General features: G+C 34.7%; 1 protein-coding gene across 1 annotated transcript in view; it reads right to left on the bottom strand.

The window, feature by feature from the left end:
• Positions 1-24,905, bottom strand: part of ADAM32 (ADAM metallopeptidase domain 32) — a 128,339-nt gene that overhangs the window by 45,553 nt on the left and 57,881 nt on the right. Inside the window, exons 11-14 of the mRNA XM_067022784.1 lie at positions 20,776-20,912; positions 16,275-16,452; positions 3,689-3,781; positions 2,136-2,334 (exon numbers count right to left, since the gene is read on the bottom strand). Of these exons, the coding sequence (XP_066878885.1) occupies positions 2,136-2,334; positions 3,689-3,781; positions 16,275-16,452; positions 20,776-20,912 (607 nt within the window). The remainder of the gene's footprint in view (positions 1-2,135; positions 2,335-3,688; positions 3,782-16,274; positions 16,453-20,775; positions 20,913-24,905) is intronic.

Here is a 24,905-nt window from a genome sequence, read left to right as displayed (position 1 = left end):
ACTACTGAAGCCTGCACACCTAGAGCCTATGCTCTGCAACAAGAGAAGCCACTGCAATGAGAAGTCCATGCACCACAACGAAGAGTAGCCCCAGCTCTCCACAACTAGAGAAAGCCTGCTTGCGCAGCAATGAAGATCCAACACAGGCAAAAATTAATTAATTTAAATTTTTTTTTTTTTTTTTTTTTTTTTTTTTTTTTTTTTTTTTTTGCGGTACGTGGGCCTCTCACTGCTGTGGCCTCTCCTGCCGTGGAGCACAGGCTCCAGACATGCAGGCTCAGTGGCCATGGCTCACAGGCCCAGCCACTCCGCGGTATCTGAGATCTTCCCAGACCGGGGCACGAACCCGCATCCCCTGCATCGGCAGGTGGACTCTCAACCACTGCACCACCAGGGAAGCCCTAAAAATAATTTTTTAAAAATTTGATTGTATTTTATTAAAAAAAAAAAATTCTATCTAACTGGCCCTATCTATATGACAGGGCAAATATCTAATTACCAAACATCTGCTCTTCTTATTGTCCTGTGAACAACCCTGCTGTCCTTGAAAGCCCCAGGTCCCTATCCCATTCCTTACCTCAGGATGTCATATACAACTCATTTTACCTTTCTGTCTCTGAATCTCTTATGTATGTGGGATCTCTGACCCTCTCATGTATGTGGAGTTCTCATACATATGAATTAAAATTTTATTTCTCCAGTTAGGCCGTCTTATGTCATTTTAATTATTTGACCTAGCAAAAGAACCAGAGAAGGTAAGAGGGATGGGAAACTTTCCCCTTCCTGATAGGATGAATGGGCAAAGAAAATATGGGATATGAATATTATTCAGTCATGAGAAAGAAGGAAATCCTCCCATTTGCAACAACATGGATAAAGCTTGTAGGCATTATGCTAAGTGAAATAAGTCAGACAGGGAAAGACAATATGATATCACTTACATGTGGAATCTAATTGAACTCAGAGAAACAAAGAGTAGAGCAATAGTTAGCACAGCCTGCAAGGCGGGAAGAATGGGGAGATGTTCATCGAAGGTTACAAACTCCCAGTTATAAGATGAATAAGTTCCTGGAATCTAATGCACAACATGACGTTTATACTTAATAATACCATATTATATACTTGGAAGTTGCTAAGAGAGTAGATCTTAAATGTTCTCACCATGAAAAAGAAATGGTAATTATATGACATAACGGAAGTTTAGCTAACACTGTGGAGGTAATGATTCTGAAATATATAAAAGTACCAAATCAATATGTTGTACAACTAAAACTTACACAATGTTATATGCCAATTGTATCTCAATAAAGCGGGTGGTTGAGGAGACTTAAATTTACCTGAAACTATAAATCTACTAGAAGAAAACATAGGGAGAAAGCTCTTGGACACTAATCTGAGCAACAATAGATAAGTGGGACTGCATAAAACTAAAAAACTTCTCAGCAAAGGAAACAATCAACAAAGCAAAAATGAAACCTACAGAATGGGAGAAAATATTAGTAAACCATATATCTGATAAGAGATTAATCTCCAAAATATATGTAACTCATACAGCTCAATAAAAAAGACAAATAATGAGATCTAAAAATAGCACAGGACCTAAATCAACATTTCTTGAAATTAAAAGACATACAAATGACCATCAGATAATGTGAAAAGGAGCTCAACATCACTAATCATCAGGGAAATACAAATTAAAACCACAACTCACAGCTTTTAGGATAGCTGTTATAAAAAAAAGATAATAAGTATTAACAAGGATGTGGAAAAAAGGAAACTTTTATATACTGTTGGTGGGAATGAAAATTGGTACAGCCATTATGGAAAACAGTAGACAGCCTTCTCAAAAATTTAAATGCACTACCTTATGATCCAGTAAGCCTATTCCTGGGTATAATGCAATGAATATGTTAAGTAGATGACTGTGGCAATTATTTCACAATGTATATGTATATCAAAACATTACATTGTACACCTTAAACATATTTTTCTCATTTATACCTTAATAAGCTCAAAAAAAATAAAAATAGAGAGTTAAACAGAAAAAAGAATTTAAATATATATAATTGCCCATTGTCTTGGTAATGTTAATAAAAATACTGAGCACCAACTACATAGATGTTACAATACAATACCTTTTCCATATATGCTCTCACAACGTGCATCAAGATCTTGGCAGCCTCCATCAAAACAAAAAGCTTTTCCTCCTTTACATTTGTGTCCATTGTGTATAGTTATATCATCCGGACAGCTTCCTGAGCTTCCATTACAAACCTCAGAAACATCACATTCAGGATGCGCAACGGGCCTACATACAGCACCTGCTTGCATAAACTAATAGAAATTAAAACATAAAAATTAAAGCATTATATATAAGATTGTTGTGTTCATCAATATTTCTTTTAAAATTGTTCTAATTCTACTTATAGTTTGATGAGGTACTTATTCATTAATGTCTCTTACTATCTGTTTGTTATAAAGCATTATGATAATCATATTGAAAAAAATGGAATGTTATCAACCAAAACAGGAGATAAGACATATGTACAAGGAAAAGGATAACACAAATATATATAATGAGAGCCCAAGTTTTGTTTGTGCTTTGGTAGAAGGGAGGAAAAGTAGTTTTTAGCTTGGGATAATTATTCCTTTGGGGCAAAAATTATGAAATTTAGATAATTTCCAAATAAAATATACTTACTCAAACCATAGTTTTTAAGTATGGAATATCTGTAATTCTATGAAAATGTGAAACGTAAATAACTGAGAATGAACAGTGGGAAACCAAAGAGCGATTAAAAGAGGCAGGTCAACTACTTAAGTCTTAGAAAAGAAGGAACCCAATTGTAATTTTTCTCCTGAATTATCCTATGGTTAATTAACACTTTCATGTATACTATTCCGAAATTTTATATAAAGAATCTTAACTGGGCATTTATCTCATACTTCTTACTTGATGACTTCCAGTTTATACTAAAAAGATTACGGAGGTAATAATTAACCACGATAAGATTCTAGGAGAAAAATAACATAAAACCGCATCAGTCAAAGGATAGTGAAGAACACAGAACAGTGGCAGATTGTTCAATAGAGGGGTTCTCATGTGACGTATCTGTCACATATATGTTGGAAGAGCTAAAAAGTAAAACGGGACAGGAATCAACATCTTCACCATATAAGCTAAAATGTGACATTTAAGTCAAATGATCTTTGTATAACAAATTCATAGTCTAAATTTTGTGCTAACATGTAGCATTTGGAAATTGTTACATCTAGTGAGTTTCATTATTTATGCATTTATGGAAAATTGCTGTATCTTTCAGTTACATACTTACAGATACCCATCACAATCTAAAACATAATTTTTATTCACAAAAATATAAATATTGGATAAAATAAATGAAAACAGTCTCTTTTAATGGTGATCTTCTGTATCAAAAAATTCTGTAATAGCTCTCAGTGAAGGCTTAAAAACAATAGCATAGTTAGGGAGAATAATGGCATTATAAGGAGGCCTCAACATCCAACTATAATTCATAAAATCAGAAACATCACCCTGAATTTAGTATTTTTATCTTTACATGAAAAGTCATTTATTTTGCCTTACAGCTAAGTGTCTATGTATTCTAAAGTATCCAAGACATAATTCATTATATACTTAGAAGATAGTAATAAACTAAAATCTTACTTGACAGTTGTTGCAGCATGATCCTCTATCACATTGTGTATTTGGTTTCAGCACACAAGTTTGAGGATTACAACAGCTATCAAGTCCACATTGCTATAAATGAGTGGAAGGCACAAGTAAAAATACATCATGGAAGTAACATAAACTTTGTCAGGAGCTGTGCTACAGGGCTTATGTTTTTATTTGCAGGGTAACAATATGCAGGCTGTCAACATTTATAGATTTTTGCATCTCTAAACAATTACAATACTAAGGTGTCATTTTTACTTCAGGTCACAACAGAGTAACAGGTGCCTTACTAATTCTTATTCAACTAGAAAACTGGGCTAAACATATAAAACAACTTTTTAAAGAAACTGAATAATAGAGTGCAGAATGGTAGTTACCAGTGCCTGAAAGGTAAGACGAAAGGGGAGACACTGATCAAAGGGTACAAACTTTCATTTATGAGATATTTCTCAGGATCTAATGTACAGCTTGATGACTATAGTTAACAATACTGTATTGCATACTTGAAATTTGCTAAGAAGTAGAAGTAGTATTTTCACCAAACCAAAAAAATGATAACTGTGTGAGATGATGTATATGTTAACTGGTTTGATGCAGGAATCATCTCACAATGTGTACATTTATGAAAACATCACATTGTGTTCCTGTGCACCTTAAATATATACAATTTTTATTTGTTAATCATACCTCAGTAAAGCTGGGGGAAAAAAGGGTGGGTAGAGTTTAGACCCACTGCAAAGTTAGAGAGAACAGTCCCCAAGACTGTCCTCATTTCTTTCACCAATCTCAAGTTCAGTGGATTCCCAAAACCACCCTCAGGTTTTATAATTTACTGGAAAAACTCATAGAACTCACTGAAAGCTGTTATACTCACAGTTATGGTTTATTATATGGAAAGGATACAAATTAAAATCAGTCAAGAGAAAAAGCACTGAGAACAGAATCCAGGAGAAGCATTAAACATGGAGCTTCTACTGCCTTTATGCCATGGAATCACAGCCATATTACTCTCCCAGCACTGATATGTGATGCTTCCTAACTCATTCTATGAGGTATTAGCCTAATATCAAGCCCAGACAAAGTAAAATTACATATCAATATAGATGTCATCAATAAATCTACAGATCAATCAATCAATAGACTCATAAACATAAATGTAAAAATCCTCAGCAAAAAATTAGGAAATTGAATCCAACAATGTATAAAAATAATTATATACTACAACCAAATGGGATTTATCACAAGTATGCAAGGCTGGTTTATTATGCAAACATCCATTAATATAATCCATCATATTGACAGGATGAAGAATAAAAATCAGTGACCATAACAACTGCTGTAGAAAAAGCACTTGACAAAATCCAAACTCACTTATACAAAATGTTAGCAAACTAGGAATAGAGGAAACTTCTTCAATTTGGTAACATCTAGAAAAAAGTCTGTGGCTAATATCACAGTTATGGTGAGAAACTATAAGCTTTCCTCCTAAAAAAGAAACAAGACAAGGATGCCCCCTCTCACCACTCCCTTCAGCATCGTAACAGAAGTCCTAGCTAATGCAGTAAGACTAGAAAATGAAGTGAAAATATACAGGTGGGAAAGAAACAAAAACTATTTTTGTCCATAGATTACATGACTGCCTATGTAAAGAAAATACCAAATAATTAGCCAAAGAACAATAAGAATAAAAGTCTCCTGTGACTAATAAACAATTATAGCAAGGTTGCTGGAAATTGTTTTCCTTTATACAAACAATGAAAAATAAAAATTTGAAATAAAAAACACAATACCATTTGCATTAGCACCAAAACAATGAAGTACTTGGGAATAGTCCTAACAAAATTTTACAGGATCGATGAGAAAAACTACAAAACTTGAAGAAGAAAATCAAAGAAGGTATAAATAAATAGAGAGATAGTCCATGTTCATGGATAGGAAGACTAAATATTGTTAAAATGTCAGTTCTTCACAACTTGATGTAGAGATTCAGTGCAATTACAATAAAAAAATCCAGCAATTATTTTGTGGACATAGTCAAACTGATTCTAAAGTTTATATGGAAAGGTAAATGACTCAGAGTAGACAACCTAATGCTGAAGAAGAGAAGGAATAAGAAAAAGAAGAGGCAGAAGAGGAAGAGGAGGAGGAAGAGGAGAAGGAAAATTGAAGGACCAAAAATACCCAGCTTCAAAACTTAATAAAAACTATAATAATGGCAATGTAGTATGCACAAAAGAATAGACAAAGAGCTTAGAACAAAATGGAGACCCCAGAAATAGACCTACATAGAGATAACAAAATCTTTGTTAATGGAGTAAATGCAACTCAATGGAGAATTATCAATAAATGGTGTTGGAACAACTTGGGCATGCACAAGGAAAATAATGACTCTAGACACTGACCCTACACACACACACACACACACACACACACACACACACACACACACACACAAATAACAACTCAAATGGGTCATAAGCCTAAAACTAAAATCCAAACTATAAAACTTCTAGGGGCTTAGACTTACAGGGGTAAATCTCCTCTTAAGTGCTCTTCCACAATAAATAAATAGGAATAATACCAATATTAAACAAATTCTTTCAGAAAGTAGGGGTAAGGGAGCAAGTTCCAACTCATTTTATGAGTCCAGAATTACCCTGACACCAAAACCAGAAGAAAAGATTTCAAGAAAAGATAAAACCCACAGACAATTCCCTTGTTAAAATAAGTGCCATAGTCCTGAACAAAACATTGGCAAATTTTAAATTTATAAATATACATATATAAATTTATATATATTAAATAACCCAAGTGAGGCTAATCTCAGGACTGCATGATGGCTGGGTTAGCGCTAAAAAAACCAATGAATGAAATGTATCATATTAATAATAGAACAAAAACAGAAAATCCATATGATCAGCTCAATAGACACAGAAATATTTGGCAATATTCAACACTAATTCTTCATTGAAAATTCTCAGCTAACTAAGATTATACTTAATGGAGAGAAATTGAAAGCATTTCCCCTAAGATCAAGAACACGGCAATAACGCCCTCTCTCAATATGCCTATTCAGTTTAGTACTGGAAGACCTAGCTAGAGCAATTGGTCAAGACAAAAAAAAAATTAAAGTCATCCAAATAAAAAGAGAAGTAAAACTGTGGTTATTTGCTGATGATATGATCCTACATACAGAAAATCTTACAGAACCAGTCAAAAAACTGTTTGAATTAATCAATGATTTCAGTAAAGTGGCAAGATACAAAATCAACATACAGAAATCAATCACATTCCTTTACATTAATAATGAAGCATCTGACAGAGAAATTTTTTTAAAAACCCATCCCATCACAATACCATGAAAAACAATAAAATATTTAGGAATACTTTTAACCAAGCAAGTGAAAGATCTGCATAATGAAAACCACAAAACTTTGCTGAAGGAAATCAAAGAAGACATGAAGAAATGGAAAGGTACCCCATGTTCATGGATTGAAAGAATTAATATTGTTAAAATGGCTATAGTATCCAAAGCCATCTACAGATTCAACATAATCCCCGTAAAAATACCAAAGGTATTCCTCACAGTAATAGAGAAAACAATCCTAAAATTTGTGTGGAAACTCAAGACTCCAAATAGTGATTCTGAGAAGAAAAAAAAACCAAAAACTGGAGGTATCATGCTTCTGAATTTCAAAGTAAACTACAAAGCCACAGTAATAAAAACCATATGTGTGGCCAAATCAATCTTGAGAAAGAAGAACAAAGCTGAAAGTATCACACTCCTTGATTTCAAATTACAGCTGGTCCTCCATATCTGTGGGTTCTGAATCCATGCATTCAACCAACCTTAGATTGAAAATATTCAGAAAAACATCTAGAAAGTTCCAAAAAGCAAAACTTAAATTTTCTGCATTCTGGCAACTATTTACATAACATTTACATTTTATTTACAACTATTTACATATCATTTACATTGTATTAGGTATTATAAGTAATCTAGAGATGATTTAAAGTATATGGGAGTACGTGAGTAGGTTATATGTCATTTTATAAAAGGGACTTGAACATCCATGGATTTTGGTATACCTTAAGGGTCCTAGAACCAATCCCCTGTAGATATCAAGGGATAACTGTTTCCTACAAAGCTACAGTAATCAAAACGGTATGTTTTGTTTCCTACAAAGTCACAATAAGCAAAACAGGATGGTACTAGCGCAAAAACAGACTCACAGATCAATGGACCAGAACTGAGAGCACAAAAGTAAACCCATACATACACAGACAATAAACTTACAATGAAGGAACAAAGAATATACAATAGATAAAGGAGAGTCTCTTCAACAACTGGTATTGGGAAAACTGTACAGTCACATGCAAAAGAAAGAAACTAGACCAATGCCTTACACCATACACAAAAATGAACACAAAATGGATTAATTTGAATATAAGACATGAATCCATAAAATTCCTAAAAGAAAACATAGGCAATAATCTCACTGATATCAGTCTCAGTAAGGTTTTTGTGGAACCCATTCCAAAGGCAAGAGAAACAAAAGCAAAATAAACAAATGGGACTATATCAAGATAAAATTCTTCTTCACAGCAAAGAAAACCATCTCAAAATGAAAAAGTAACTTACTGAATGAAAATATATTTTCAAATCATATAACTGATAAGGACTTAATATCCAAAATACATAAAGAGCTTATACAACTCAATAACAAAGTAATAAACAACCTCACTAAAAACCGGGCACAGAAACTGAACAGACATTTTTCCAAAGAAAACATATAGATGGCCAACAGGCACATGAAAAGGTAATCAACATAACTAATTATTAGGGAAATGCAAATCAAACCACAATGAGATATCACCTCACACCTGTTAGAATCTAAACTATTATCAAAAACGTTGGAGAGGATATGGAAAAAGGGAACCCTAGTACACTGTTAGTGGGACTGTAAATCAGTACAGCCACTATGAAAAACAATGGTGATTACTCAAAAAATTAAGAATTGCCATACAACCTAGCTATTCCACTTCTGGGTATTTATCCAAAGAATACAAAAACACTAGTTAGAAAAAATATATGAACTCCTATGCTTATTGAAATATTATTTATAACAGCCAAGATGTGGAAACAACCTAAGTGTCCACTGATGGATGAATGGATAAAGAAGACCTAGTATACATACACAGTGGAATACTTACTCATCCATAAAAATAATGAAATCTTGCCTTTTGCGACAAGGATGGACCTTGAAGGTATTATGCTAAGTGAAATAAGTCAAATGAAGAAAGACAGATACCATATGATGTCATTCATATCTGAAATCTAAAAACAAAACAAATGAACAAACAAACAAAGAACCACACACAAAAAAAGCCAACAAAATAACACCAAAAAACCTCATAGATGCAGAAATCAGATTAGTGGTTACCAGAAGGGAAGGGGGTTAGGAGGTAAGAGAAACAGGTGAAGGGAGTCAACTATATGGTGATGGATGGTAAGAAGATTTGTGGTGCTGATCACTTTGTAGTGTATACAGATGTTGAATTATAGTGTTGTACACCTGAAACTTATATAATAAAACAAATAAACAAACACCAGTATGGTACTGGGACAAAAATAGACATGTAAACCAATTAAACAGAATAGAGAGCCCAAAACTAAACCACGGCATATATGGTCAATTAATATTCGACAAGGGAGTCAGGAATAACCAATGAGGAAAGGATACTCTCTTCAACAACTGGGAAAACTAGAGAAACACATGCAAAACAATGACAATGACTCCTATCCCACATTACCCGGAAAAATTAACTCAAAGTGGATCAAAGACTTAAACATAAGATCTGATACCATGAAACTCCTAGAAGAAAATGTAGGGAAAAACCTCATTGATACTAGTCTTGGGTATAAATTTGGAGGTGTGATGCCAAATGGACAAACAACAAAAGAAAAAACAACAAATGGGACATCAAACTCAAAAACTTCTGTACCTCAAAAGAAACAATTATCAAAATGGAAAAAACAACCTACATGATGGGAGAAAATTTTTGCAAACCATACATCAGATAAGGGGTTAATATCCAAACTATATAAAGAATTTACTCAATTTGTTAACAACAACAACAAAACACTCCAATTTAAAAATGGAGTGAAGAACTAAAGAAGAACTAAATACACATTTTTCTAAAGACATACAGATGGCCAACAGGCACATGAAAAGATGCTCAACATCACTAATCATCAAGAAATGGTAATCAAAACCACTATGAGATACCACTTCACACCTGTCAGAATGGCTATCACCAAGAAGACAAGAGACAACAGGTGCTGGCAAGGATGTGGTGAAAAAGGAAGCCTTATACACTGTTGGTGGGAATGTAAATAGGTCCAACCAATTGGTCCACTATGGAAAACAATATGGAGGTTCCTCAAAAAATTAAAAATAGACCTACCATATGATCCAGCAATTCCAGTTCTGGGTATATACCCAAAGGAAATGAAAACAGAATTTCAAAGAGATATATGCATTTATCACAATAAATCTTGGCTATTTACAATAGCCAAGATATGGAAACAACCCAAATGCCCATCAATAGATTAATGGATAAAAAAGATTTGGTACACATACACAATGGAATGTTATTCTGCCATGAAAATGGAAGCTACCCTCCCATTTTCAACAATATGTGTAGACCCTGAGCACATTATGCTAGTGAGATAAATCAAACATAGAAAGACAAGAACTGTGTGATATCACTTACATGTGGAATCTTTAAACCTGCGAAAAACAGAGTAAAGTACTGGTTACCAGAGGTTGTGGAGGCAGAGGATTAAGAGAGATGGTATTTAAGGGTACACACTTGTATCGAGCAATAAACAAGCCACAGAGATCTAATGCACAATATAATGAATATAGACACTAATATTGTACTGTAATTATGTAATGTAATAAATATCACTATATCAGCAATCATATAACAATATATAAATGTATCACAGTAACACACTGTACAACTTAAGCTTACAATATTACACTTCAAATTTATTCAATTTTTAAAAACTCTTAGTTAACTAGAAATAGAAGGAAATTTCCTCAATATGGTAAAGGGCATCTATTTTTTAAAAAAGCTTATATCTAATATCATATTTAATGGTGAAAGTCAGAAAACTTTCCCCCTAAAAATAAGAACAAAGCAAAGAAGGCCACTCTCAGCACTTCTAATCAACAGTAGAATTCAGAAAAGTCCACTGTAATTTTTATACTATTGTTAGTATGAAACTGTTAAATTAAATTGTTAAATAAAATTTGTTAAATTTTATTTGTTAATTGTTATACAACTGTTAATACAATTGTGATACAATTGTATACAATTGTTAAATGATACAATTGTTAAATAAAATTTTTAAACACTATCAAAACAAGAAATCTATAGAAGAACTAAAGAAGAACTGAATAAGTGGAGAGATACACAATGTGCATAGATTGGCAGACTTAATATTGGTAAGAAAAGTAATTCCCCCCAAATTGATGTATGAATACAACACAATTTGAATCAAAGTCCCTACATTCACATGCCGGTTCTCCAGTTTACATGGAAATAAAATGGTCCTAGAATAGTAAAGCTATTTTGGAAAAGAGGTCCAAAGTTGGCTGATTTACACACAATGTTTTCAAGACTTACTGAAAAGTACATTAGTTAAGACAGTGTGGAATTAGCATAAGGACAGACAAACAGAAAAGAATTCAGGGAAAGATGCATATATATGGTTGTTTATTATCATAGGAACAGGTGTTAAGTGTTCTCTAAATGTTTGGTGAATTAACCTGTGAAGCCATCTGGTCCTTGACATTTTTTGTTGGTAGTTTTTAAAAATATTATTACTGATTCAATATCATTACTGGCAATTGGTCTGTTCATATTTTGTTTCTTCCTGGTTCAGTCTTAGGAGAGTGCACATTTCTAGGAATTTTTACATTTCTTCCACATTGTCCATTTAATTGGCATATAGCTTGAAGTAATCTCTTATGATCCTTTGAATTTCTGTGGTGTTGGTTGTAGCTTCTCCTTTTTCATTTCTGATTTTATTGATTTGGGTTCTCTCTTTCTTGATGAGTGTGGCTAAAGGTTTATCAATTTTCTTTACCTTTCTCAAAGAACTACCTCTTAGCTTCATTAATCTATTTTTTAGTCTCTATTTCATTTATTTCTGCTCTGATCTTTATTATTTCCTTGCTTCTACTAACTTTGGGTTTTGTGGGGTTTTTTAAAATTACTTTAGGTGTAAGATTAGGTTGTTTATTTGAGATTTCTCCTGTTTCCTGAGGTAAGCTTGTATCACTAAAAAACTTCCCTCATAGTACTGCTTTTGCTTTGTCCCATGGATTTTGGTTCATTGCATTTTGCTTTCATTTGCCTACAGGTATTTTTTTAATTTCCTAATTGACTTCTTCAGTGATCCATTGTTTGTTTAGCAGTATATTGTTTAGCCTTGACATATTTCTGTTTCCTGCACTTTTTTTCTTGTAGTTGATTCCTAGTCTCATAGCATTCTAGTCAGAAAAGATGTTGGATGTGATTTCAATTTTCTTAAATTTACTGAGACTTGTTTGGTGGTCTACCATGTGATCTACCCTGGAGATGTTACAGGGCACCTGAAACAATGTGTATTCTGTTGCTTTGGTGTGGAATGTTCTATATTTACTTCTATTAATTCCATCTGGTCTGATGTGTCACTTAAGACCAGTCTTTCCTTAATGATTTTCTGTCTGGATGGTCCGTCCATTGATGTAAGTGAGGTGTTAAAGTCCCCTACTATTATTGTGTTGTGTTACTGTCCATTTCTCCCCTATGTCTGTTAATATTTGCTTTATGTATTTAGGTGTTCCTATGTTAAATGCATATATATTTATAAATGTTGCATCTTCTTGGATTGATCTCTTAATCATTATATAATGTCCTTTGTCTTGTCTTTGTTTTGAAGTCTCTTTTGTCTGACATAAGTATTGCTACCTCAGTTTTCTTTTGATTTCCATTTGTATGGAATACCTTTTCTGATTCCCTCACTTTCAGTCTGCATGTGTCTTTAGATCTGAAGTGAGTCTCTTGTAGGCAGTATATATATATGGGTTTTGTTGTTTTATCCATTTAGCCATTCTGTTTCTTTTGATTGCAGCATTTAGTACAATTATATTTAAAGTAATTATTGGTAGGTATGTACTTACTGCCATTATGTTAAGTGCAGGATACAAAATCAATATACAGAAATCTGTTGCATTTCTTTACACTAACAATGAATTAACAAAAGAGAAATTAAGAAAACAATCCCATTTAGAATTGCATCAAAAAGAATAAAATATCTAGGAACAAGTCTAACTAAGGAGGTAAAAGACCTGTATTTGGAAAACCATAAGACACTGATGGAAGGAAACTGAAGATGACACAGATGGAAAGATATACAGTGTTCATAGACTGGCAGAATTAATATTGCTAAAATGGCCATAGTACCCAAGGCAATCTATATACATTCAATGCAATTCCTATCAAAATATTAAAGGAATTTTTCACAGAGCTATAACAAATAATTCTAACATTTGTATGGAAACATAAAAGAGTCCAAATAGCCAAAGCAATCAGAAGAAAGAAGAACAGAGCTGGAGGTACCATACTTCTTGATTTCAAACTATAGTACAAAGAGACAGTTATCAAAACAGTATGATACAGGCAAAAAAACAGCTACACAGATCAATGGAGCAGAGTAGAGAGTCCAGAAATAAACCTACGCACTTATGGTCAATTAATCTTCAACAAAGGAGGCAAGGATATACAATGGGGAAAAGACAATCTCTTTAGTAAGTAGTACTGGAAATTTAGACAGCTACATTAAAAGAATAAAACTGAAACATTTTCTTAAACCATATATTAAACTCAAAATAGATTAAAGACATAAACATAAGACCAGTAAACATAAAACTCCTAGAAGAAAACATAGGCAGAACACTCTGACATGAACTGCAACAATATTTTTTGGATCTGTCTCTTAAGGCAAAGGAAACAAAAATAAACAGATGGGACCTAATTAAACTTAAAAGCTTTTGTGCAGCACAGGAAACCACTGACCAAAGCAAAAAACAACTTATTGAATGTGAGAAAATGTTTGCAAATAATATGCCTGATAAGGAGTTAATATCCAAAATATATAAACAGCTCATACAACTTAATATCCAAAAAACAAATAACCTGATTTTAAAATGGGCAGGAGACCTGAATACACATTTTTCCAAAGAAAACATACAGATGGCCAATAGGCACATGAAAAGATGCTAACAACACTAATCATTAGGGAAATGCAAGTCAAAACCACGATGAGATATCAACTCACATGTGTCAGAATCGCTATCATCAAAAAGATCACAAATAACAAGTGTTGGCAAGTAAGTGGAGAAAAAAGAACCCTTGTACACTCTTTCCCACTATGGAAAACAGTATGGAGGTTTCTCAAAAAAAAACCTAAAAATCAAGCTACCATATAATCCAGCAATTCCACTCCTGAATATATATCCAAAGAAAACAAAAACATTAATTCAAAAATACATACACATGCACCCCAATGTTCATAGCAGCATTGTTTACAATTGCCAAGATGTGGAAGCAACATAAGTGTCCATCAACAGATGAATGGATAAAGAAGATGTGGTATACATATACAATAGAATATTACTTGGCCATAAAAAAAGAATAAAATTTTTCCATTTGCAACTACATAGATGGACCTAGAGGGTATTATGCTTAGTGAAATAAGTCAGACAGACAAAGACAAGTACTCTATGTAATCACTTATATGTGGAATATAAAAAATTTTAAAAATGAATGAATATGACAAAGCATAAACAGATTCCCAGATATAGAGGTCAAACTACTGGTTACCAGTGGGGAAAGGGAAGAGAGGGAAGATGGGGTAGGGAATTAAGAGGTACAAACTACTATGTATAAAATAAATAAGCTCCAAAAATACATTGTAAAGCACAGGGAAATATAGCCCTTTTTAAAATCACAACTTTAAATGAAGTACAGTCTATAAAAATATTTAATCACTATGTTGTATGCCTAAAACATAATATTTTAAATCATTGATACTCAATAAAAGAAAAAGATATATGCACCCATATGTTCACTGCAGCATTATTTACAATAACTAAGATATGGAAGCAAACTAAGTGCCTATCAATAGATAAATGCATAAAGAAGATGTGGTACACATATACAATGGAATATTACTCAGCCATAAAAAAAGAATGAAACTTTACCATTTGTAAAAACACGGATGGACCTAGAGGGTATTATGTTAGGTGAAATAAGTCAGACAAAGAAAGACAAATACCTTATGATTTCACTTTTATGTTGAATCTAAAAATATAACAAATGAACAAACATAGCAAGACAGAAACAGAATTATAGATACAAAGAACAAACAGGTGGTTGCCAGAGGGAAGGGGTTTGGGGGGAGGAAAGAAATACGTGAGGGAGATTAAGAGGTACAAAATTCTAGTTGCAAAATAAATGAGTCATGAGTATAATATATACAGTGTGGGGAACATAGTCAATAACTATGTAATATCTTTATATGGTGACATATCATAACTAGACTTATCAAGATGATCATTTTGAAATGTATAGAATATTGATTCACTATGTTGTGTAACAGGAAATAACACAGTATTGTAGGTCAATTTAAAAATGAAAAAAAATCCCTATCTGAATTGTACCAATGCTCGTGTACATTTGCAAAAATTCATCTACCTGTATACTTATATTTGTTGTATTTTATTATATGCAGATGATGCCTCCAAGAAAATCGATTTAAAAATAGATGAAGAGTAAAAAGGGACGACTTGTTCTACCAAATGGTGAAACATAATATAAAGGCACAGTATTAAAACCATGTGATATGAGTACAAGTTTGTTCTGACCCATGCATGTATCCAATCCTAATATCATTTCTATCTTATGATCATGAACATTTATGATATTTGCAGTAGTGCTTCAAACACTGAACTGTCTAGAAGCATTACACACTGGACCTTTTGCATTCATTATATTTTCTCTAGGGCTTCTCTATCAAGTGAGTAATCAAAATCACCCAATGTTCAGACTGTAACTTTAACAGTCTTCCCTCCCCATACTGCTGATTCCATTGTGAGGCAATACCCTAAAGTATACCTGATGGTCTGCTCCCACATTAATCTTCAATAAGACACTTATCAAATGTCCAAAGGTTAAGCAGAGGTTTGAAAGATTTTACATATTTAGTCTGGAACCAGAAACTCATTGTAGACTTCCCTTTTTTCCTGTCAGCAATAATTTTGGGGGAATATTCTTATATTTGTCCAAAAGTCTTCAACCTATTAAATCTAGATGGCATATTCTTGTATGTATTTCAACCTTGATTTCATTACTGCTAATATTTTGCTCGGTACTCAGTCATATTTGAGATATATAACATTTATGACAAAGAGGTGAACTAAAACAATAAATTTATCAAATTTCCAATTATCAGACTTACTTCCTCAGTACCACAGTCACAGATTTCATTTCCCTCCACTCTGCCATTCCCACAGATGGCTGTCGGAGCCGTCTGCATTTGTGGCTTATTCTGAAGACACTGGGCACCCATATTTGAAATGAAATTTTCAAAGTCACTCAAACTGCAACTGCTAAAAGTCTTCACACCACTGGATTGCCTAAAGATGAATCCGTATAATGTCATGGCAGTATACTTCTGAAAACACAATTCTTTATTATATAAGTTAATTTCAAAATGTTAAATTCAAGAGGTAATGATAAATGTTCATAACAAGTGCTCAGAGGCCAAAGTCATTCCACAGGAGGTCATGGGATTTCATTCACTGGAATACATATCTTCTTAAAACAGAATTAAGTTCAATAGGCAAAACTAAACAACCCAACTAGAAAATGGGCAAAGGATTTGGAAAGACATTTCCCCAAAGAAGACACATATAAATAACCAACAGGTATATTAAAAGGTTATCAAAATAACTAATCATCAGGGAAATGCAAAAAAAAGACCTCACACCTGTTAAGATGGCTATGGTTCTTTAAAAAATAGATAAACAGTGCTGTCGAGGATGTGGAGAAATTGGAACCCTAGTACATTGTTTATGGAAATTTAAATTGGTCCAGGCTCTTTTGAAAACAGGTGTGAGGTTCCTCAAAAAATTAAAACTAGAACTACCATATGATCCAACTATCCTACTTCTGGGTATATATCTAAAACTATTGAAATCAGGATATATGTTATATCTGCACTCCCATGTTTATTACAGCAATATTCATGATAGCAAAGATATGGAGTCAACCTAAATGTCCACTGAAAGATGAATGGATAAAGAAAATGTGGTACAAATCTGCAATGGAATATTATTCAGCCTTAAAAAAAAGAAGCAAGTCCTGTCATATGTAACAACACAGAAAAACCTCGAGGACATTATGCTAAGTGAAATAAGCTAGTCACAGAAAGTGAAATACTTCGTGCTTTCACTTATATGAGATATTTAAAAGTCAAACCCATAGATGCAGAGTTGACAAGGGGCTAGGAGGAGGGGGAAATGGGGAGTTGTAAAATGGGCATAAAGTTTCAGTTATACAAGATGAATAAATTATAGAGATCTGCTGTTCAACATAGTGCCAGTAGTTAAGTAATAAATTTAAAATTGGCTAAGAGAATTCCTGTTGAGGGCTTCCCTGGTGGCGCAGCGGTAGGGACTCCACCTGCCGATGCGGGGGTCACAGGTTCGTGCCCCGGTCCGGGAGGATCCCACGTGCCGCGGAACGGCTGGGCCCGTGAGCCATGGCCGCTGAGCCAGCGTGTCCGGAGCCTGTGCTCCGCAACGGGAGAGGCCACAACAGTGAGAGGCCCGCGTAACACAAAAAAACAAACCAAAAAAACCTGTATAATATTTTTGATCTGGGAACTATTTATAGCTAACTGTATATAATCCCTAATTATTCACCTTTTCGCTGCCCATATGGCAGTTCTTAACTAAGAATGTGTGTTCCCAAAGTTTACTTGAATCAATTGTCTGAAGTTTTTCCTAACATTCATTTGGTTGCAATTTTGCACTCTAAATTCTAATGTTATGTTATTTTGCTCCCAAATTATTGTATAAAGGCTTATTGAAACTGATATAACTAGCCTAAGTTCCGTATTCAAAGAACAGAGAAATTATGTGACAGAATTAAATTATGCAAAAAACATGTTGTTCTCTCTACCATTTTTCTGAAGTTGGGGTTAGCACTTGACAGCATTTTACAGTATTTCATTTTTCTTTCAGGGTCTGTCTCTTGTCTACACTTCTTTCCCAACATTCCATATTCTCACTGTTCTTGTGTATCCCTACACCACCATTTTAATACCCCCTAGGTCTTTCTACTCCTCAAAAAAGAAAAGAAACCAGCACTCTGATCAGTAACTTACTTGATTAATTGCATCCTCACAACAACTCTGAGATGTACCTATCATGATCTTCATTTTTCAGATGAGAAAAATAGGGTTAGGAAAAAGAGCAAACAAGTGAAAGATTCCAAAGCCCACATTCCCCTCAATGTATTCCGTACTCCAAGATGGTACCTCCTCTTCCCCAATCAAATTCCCTTAGTTTAATAAAATTGGTCTTAGTAAGAAATTAAGAGAAAGCAATAAGAATAAAATAATTCAATTTCTTTGGATAACTGATAACTCATACTCCTTCTAAATGTTTTTGCCTTTTTGTAAAATGATGCAACTGGATAGGTAAGCAAACCTTCACCATGAGTTTTCCCTAAGTTCCTACATTCATAGATTTTGCCATTTTCTATGCTCTTTCCTCCCTCCACTTCTGAACTCATTTGTGCAGACTGTGTTAAAAGTTACCCACTTTTAAAAAGTAGATATAAATTGCATCATCAAAATAATATACTAGAAGGATTACTGAACTAAAGAATGAAGTTTGTACGAATACATTTTAATGTTCTTTTGCTACTTGGTTTAAATTAATTCCAATATATTAACTGTCCTCTATATGAAGTCAATATGGAGTAGAGAAAATAACAAAAGCTTTGAGTTAGATAAACCTGTTGACTCGTATCAATCTTGTAACTTATGAGATTTTAGGCAAAGTGATCAACTCTCTAAGTCTCAGTTTTCTCATCTACAAGATATGGATAGTACCCATCCACTTCTTCGGGTTGTTATGAGGATTAATGTTAATAAACAAGTAAAGTACCTAATTCAACTCTAGCTTATAGTGAGTACCCAATAAATCATTGGTGACATTACTGATATCAGCTGAAGTTGGCCACTTATTATCTGTATATCCAATGTAGAGTCACTTAGGCTCTCTGTACTCCAGGGCTTTCAAAATTAAAAAACACATAGAAAAAGACAAATGGAAATAATAATATTTGCCTTACTTACTCACATGCCTTCTTTGAAAATTACATAAAATAATGAATGAGATGTACTCTAGAAATGCAAAAGATATATCTATTCTATCTACATTTGTAGTAGATAGATCTTATATATTCATTTATATATCTTATATATATGCATATAAAATTGTTAGATTTTGTAAAAATTAAGATAATACTTGCTCTACACACATCACAAAAGTTTTTTAAGAAACTGGACAATATGTATGAAAGCAGTTTAAATGTCATAAAGCACCATACAAATCCAAAGGTTTATTAACACAGATTCTAAAGCCAGAATGCCTGGGTTCAAAACTCAGGACTGCCAAAACCAGCTCTCTGACCACAGATAGTTATCCTTTTATAATTCAGTTTCTTATCTGTAAAGATGAGAATAATAGGATCTACCCTAAAGAGATGTGAGGATCAAATGACTTAACATATATAAAGTGTTTGAAATAGTCTCTAGCACATAGCAAGCACAATGTAAATATTTGTTATTTTTATTATCATTAATACCAGACTCTGGGTGACCTACACAAAACATCTTGTCATAGCATACTTGAGAATAGTTGGCCAAATGGACAATAGGCCCAGAATGGTAATTTTCATATTGCTTATATAGCTATATAAATTTTATATTTGATTTAATAAATGTTATATTTAATTTAGTATACATTTAATAACATTACATATTTTATACATTTAAAATATTGTTTTTATATATAATCCATGGAGAACTAAATTGTAATAAAATGTGTGTATATAAAAATATATGTTTGTGTTTAAGCTATTTTTAGAATGTAAGAGTTAACCTTAGGTGGTGCTTAGAAGTAACTATAAAAAGAACATGTTTTCAGAAATTAATGGCTTGTTTTCACTTTTGACTTTTGATTGTTCTTCAGTTATGAATAGGTCATATTTAACATAGGCCCTTTTTACAAATAAAAACTATAGAATAATAATGACATCTGCTGTAGCCCTTGTACGATATACTATGTGGGGAACACTGGCAAATTTAGAAATCACTGTAACTAATCCATCACATACTTGTAGGATTTTACAATTTAAAAAACACTTTCCCATTTCATTTTCTCATTTTATTCTTATATCACTCTATGAAATAAGAGAACAGGCATAATCATTCCTATTTTAAAGATGATAAAAATAAATCTAAGCAAGGCCTAGTTATTTAGCCAAAGTCACACAAATATTATATTCTTTAGATCATAGTTTTTCCACAACATTAATATACTCTAAAAGCAAAATGGAAAATTTTGTCTCAAAACAAAGGCCACTTGTTTTGGCCTATGACATATTTTTAAAGATCCTTATTAAGTGATTTCTTAAAATACACAGCCTATGGAGAATTCCTTTGCTAATGTATCGTGCAGACTGGGTTTGCTATCTTAGACTGTTCTTAATGCTAACCTCCCACCATACTACTCTTAGGCTTAAAATCTCATATTTATATTTTGTGGTCCTTGGTCCATTTATAGTTAATTCATGCTATAAGCAAATACTACAATTTTTCACTTCAGTTATTTAAAACAAAATAAATACAACAAATAAATAAATCTTATTTTTAAAAAACTTACATGGCTTTTGGACTCATTATGCAGATGGCCCCTGAACATCGACATTTCCTTGGGTCATCATATGATATGCCCAGACTGAGTCCCAGCATCTGGGTGACAATAATTGAAAATGCCTCCAAAGTTATTCCCTTGGGATACTACATTAACAACAAAGAAAATTCAAATAAAAGACAATTCACTGAAAGGTGGTAAAAGTAATATTTTTCTAATTATGAACATTTTATTGATTTATTGAATACTTAAGATTATGGAAATGCAGTTCATTGGACAAGTAAGAAGCTGAAGATCTTCTTATGAAATTTTATTGAGATATAAGCATATTGAGCCTATGTCTAGCTTTGCCATGATTTAACAATTGAATGCTTTTAAGATAATTCTTAAATAACTGTCCTAACTATATAAAAAGGCTATTTTTACATTAGGTTTTTGGCTATATGGACCATGATCTTCCATTTACCTAATTTCTTAGAACAGCTCTCATGTTCATTCAGGAGAGTCCACATGATACTCTACCTCCCAGCTCACAAAGTGGCCACATAAACAAATTCCTCAGTTGTAAGAACGCTATCTGCTTCCTGCCAAGATTTTCAATGACACAGTAACTAGTATCAGGAGAAACCACAGAAAATAGACCCTCAGGAAAGCATTCTTGTGATTAGGCTGTCACATATTTAATGAGTGCATAAATATCTTCCTTGCCAAGGAGAAATGGGACACTGGTAATTCATGATATGCAATGACATCATAATCTCTCAAATTTTGCCAAATGTGGCATAAGTTAAGGTGCAGGTAGAGGCCAAGTTGTGAGGAACATCAAGGCACTTCACTGTTATAAAGACAAGCTATAATAAATATTTTGGGGTCAACTGGCTTCTTATGGCAGTGCTAGAGAAAGCACATTATGAGAAACAGAAAGGAAAAACTAAATGAACAACTGATAATGCAAACAGGCAATCAGAAAGCCTCTGCAGCAGCACTGTAGTGACTATCACCTCCTGCCGTTGTTGGTTTGATACAGCTGAGGACCAAGCTCAGGGCCTAGCTATAAGTACTGTAGGGTTCCAGCTCCAATTTAACTATCAAACCTACCAGGTTTGGTGTGGAAGGAGTCGGAATCTGAAACTTGGGGTGGGAACAACTGGAGTGACATGAACAAATATCCCTGGACGTCCCTTGCCCGTAGAGTAAGCCTCCCTCTAAACAATGAAAGAGGGCTTCCCTGGTGGAGCAGTGGTTAAGAATCTGTCTACCAATGCAGGGGACGTGGGTTCGAGCCACAGTCCGGGAAGATCCCACATGCCACGGAGCAACTAAGCCTATGCACCACAGCTACCGAGCCTGAGCTCTAGAGCCCACAAGCAACAACTACTGAAGCCCACGTGCCACAACTGTTGAAGCCCATGCACCTAGAGCCCGTGCTCCACAATGAGAAGCCCATGCACCACAACGAAGAGTAGCCCCTGCTCGCCACAACTAGAGAAAGCCCATGCGTAGTAATGAAGACCCAACGCAGCCAAAAATAAATTAATTAATTTAAAAAAAAACAATGAAAGAGCCCCTACATTTAAAAAAATGACACTTTTAATGACAATACCTGGGACATTTGTCTCATCACCCCTCATTGTCTCCAGGTCCATAGTAAGAATTAAATTGCAACAGGAGTGATATCACCAAGATGGCAACATAGGTCTTTCCCAACTTTACTCCCCCTCACAAGAAGAACAACTAGCAACTATTCATGGACATCACTGAGAAAATTCTAGAACATGGAGGTGAGGCTGAAGCAGCCCCTGTACCAGAGACCAAGACAGACCTCATTAGAAGGTTAGGAGGAACAGATATACACTGAATGCATTGCCCCTCCCCAAGACTGGTGCAGCACCACACCAAGAGGTCTTCCCAGAGCCTACAGTCCCTCAAGCGGGAAAAGAGCCTAGAGTGGACATCCAGATCCCCTAGTATTGTGGGTCACTTCTGGGAGCCCCTACTCTGGTTTTACCTCATAAGAATCACAAAGGATGAGTGAGATTTGACCCCTGGGAATCTCATCATGACAGAGAAGGCAGGAAGGGCTTGCAGCAATCACTGCCTGGATCTTGGCAGGCCGAGTTCCCATCTACAGCACCTGTAGGTGCCAACTAGCCGCTTTGCTCATCTGCAGAGCCAGGACAGTGGAACAGTATGACAAGGGAAGTCAATGAGGTATAGGAATGCCTGATTTGAGTCCTCAGATGAAAAGCCTTGCCAGCCCTGGAACCTGGTCTGCTACCCACCTCCACCCAGTCAGGGGAGCTGTTCATGGCCCTGCCTAATGCCTAGTATAGCTCCCGGCTCCCCCTGACCAGAAGCCTGGTCAGAACACCTGGTAACTGCATAGTGCAGCAACACTTGAGCAGAGAGTATGGCAGGCAGAGTTGATTGTTCACAAAGCACAGCCTGTGGCACCGTTTGGCCAGGAAACTTGGAGTGCCAGTTAGATTGAGTCAAGACCACAAACAAAGAGCTAATATGGTTTTCCCACTACACCTGGACAAGGACACAAATTCATAGCCCTGCCCACTGCTACATATAGCCTTCAGAAAGCCCAACCAACGAATCTAGCCAGAGCACACAGGAAGCTGTGCCGCCCATCCAACAACCCTGCTTACAGTGGCACTTGAACACAGAGCACATCCTATGGTTTTCCCCATCTTCAGAGCAAAACCCAGTGGCCCCATGTGTCCAAGGAATTAAGGGCACAGTCTGCTTAATGTGGGTCCACAAACAATGAGCCATGCAGGTCATGTGCTCCCTGTCAGGGCACAGAAGCTAATTCATCTCCCAGCTACTGCTGAGTAAAGTTCCCTGTCCTGACCTTCTAGGAAGCCTGACCAGTGAATCTAAACAACCACAGAGTATATCCTACTGCCTCTCTTGGGCAGGGAACCACATTATCAGTCCTATCCAACAGTTAATAGCCAGTGGTACCCTCTCCCCTGACCTCAGAGATTAGGCAGTAGCCTTGCCCAAAAATAGATCCTGCTTGCCCAAGAACATATCCAGAAACCTAAACTCAGCTGACTAGTGAAGAACTGTCTCTGCCAAAGTGAGCCTGTAAAGTCTGGAAGAGATGACCAATAACTCAAATGCACAGGTACCAAAGTAAGGAACGAAGGAGCAAGAAAAATCAGGTGGATGTGACACCATCAAATGAAACTAAAAATGCTGCAAAATAACCAACCCAAAATAAATGGAGATCTATGAAGCGTCAGAGAAATAATTTAGAATAATCTCCTTAAAGAAGTTTAGTGAATTACAAGAACACACAGATGACCAAATGAAATTAGTAAAACAATGAATGAACAAAATAGGTTCAACAAAGGAACAGAAACCATTAAAAAGAGATATCCTAGAGCTGAAAAACACGACTGAAGAATTCAATAGAGAGCTTCAACAGTAGACTCGACCACGCAGAACAAAGAATCAGTGATCTAGAAGGCAGGAATATTTTAAATTATCCAGTCAGAGGAGCAAAAATTTAAAAAGAATGAAAAAGAAAGAAAGCCTACAGGACTATGAGACAAACACACACACACACACACACACACACACACACACACACACACACACACACACACCCCAATATCCGTACCATGGGAATTCCAGAAGAAAAAGAAAAGGGGAAGAAAGTACATTTAAAGCAATAGTGGCTGAAAATTTCCAAAAACTGGGAAAGAAATGGACATCCAAATATATGAGGCACAAAGGACCCCAAATAGGTCGAACTTGAATAGGGCTACACCAGGACACATTATAATTAAAGTGTCAAAAGTAAAGACAAAGAAAAAATTTTGAAAGAAGAGAGGAAAAACACCAAGTTACATACAAGGGAACCCCCATAAGACTATCAGCAGGTTTCTCAACAGAAATATTTCAGGTGAGGAGAGAATGGGATTACATATTCAAAATACTGAAAAAAAAAAAACTGTCAACCAAAAATTTTATGCCCAGCAAAACTGTGCTTCAGAAATGAAGAAGAGACCATGATTCCCAAGCAAATAAAAGCTGAGGGAGTTCATCACCACTAGACATGCCTTACAAGAAATGCAAAAGGGAGTCCTTTGGACTGAAGTAAAATAATGCTAATTAAC

Source organism: Kogia breviceps, chromosome 20, assembly GCF_026419965.1.
Source record: "Kogia breviceps isolate mKogBre1 chromosome 20, mKogBre1 haplotype 1, whole genome shotgun sequence".
NCBI lineage: Eukaryota > Metazoa > Chordata > Mammalia > Artiodactyla > Physeteridae > Kogia > Kogia breviceps.
Note: the sequence above shows the minus strand (reverse complement) of the source record. Positions and strands in the feature narration are given on the sequence as shown.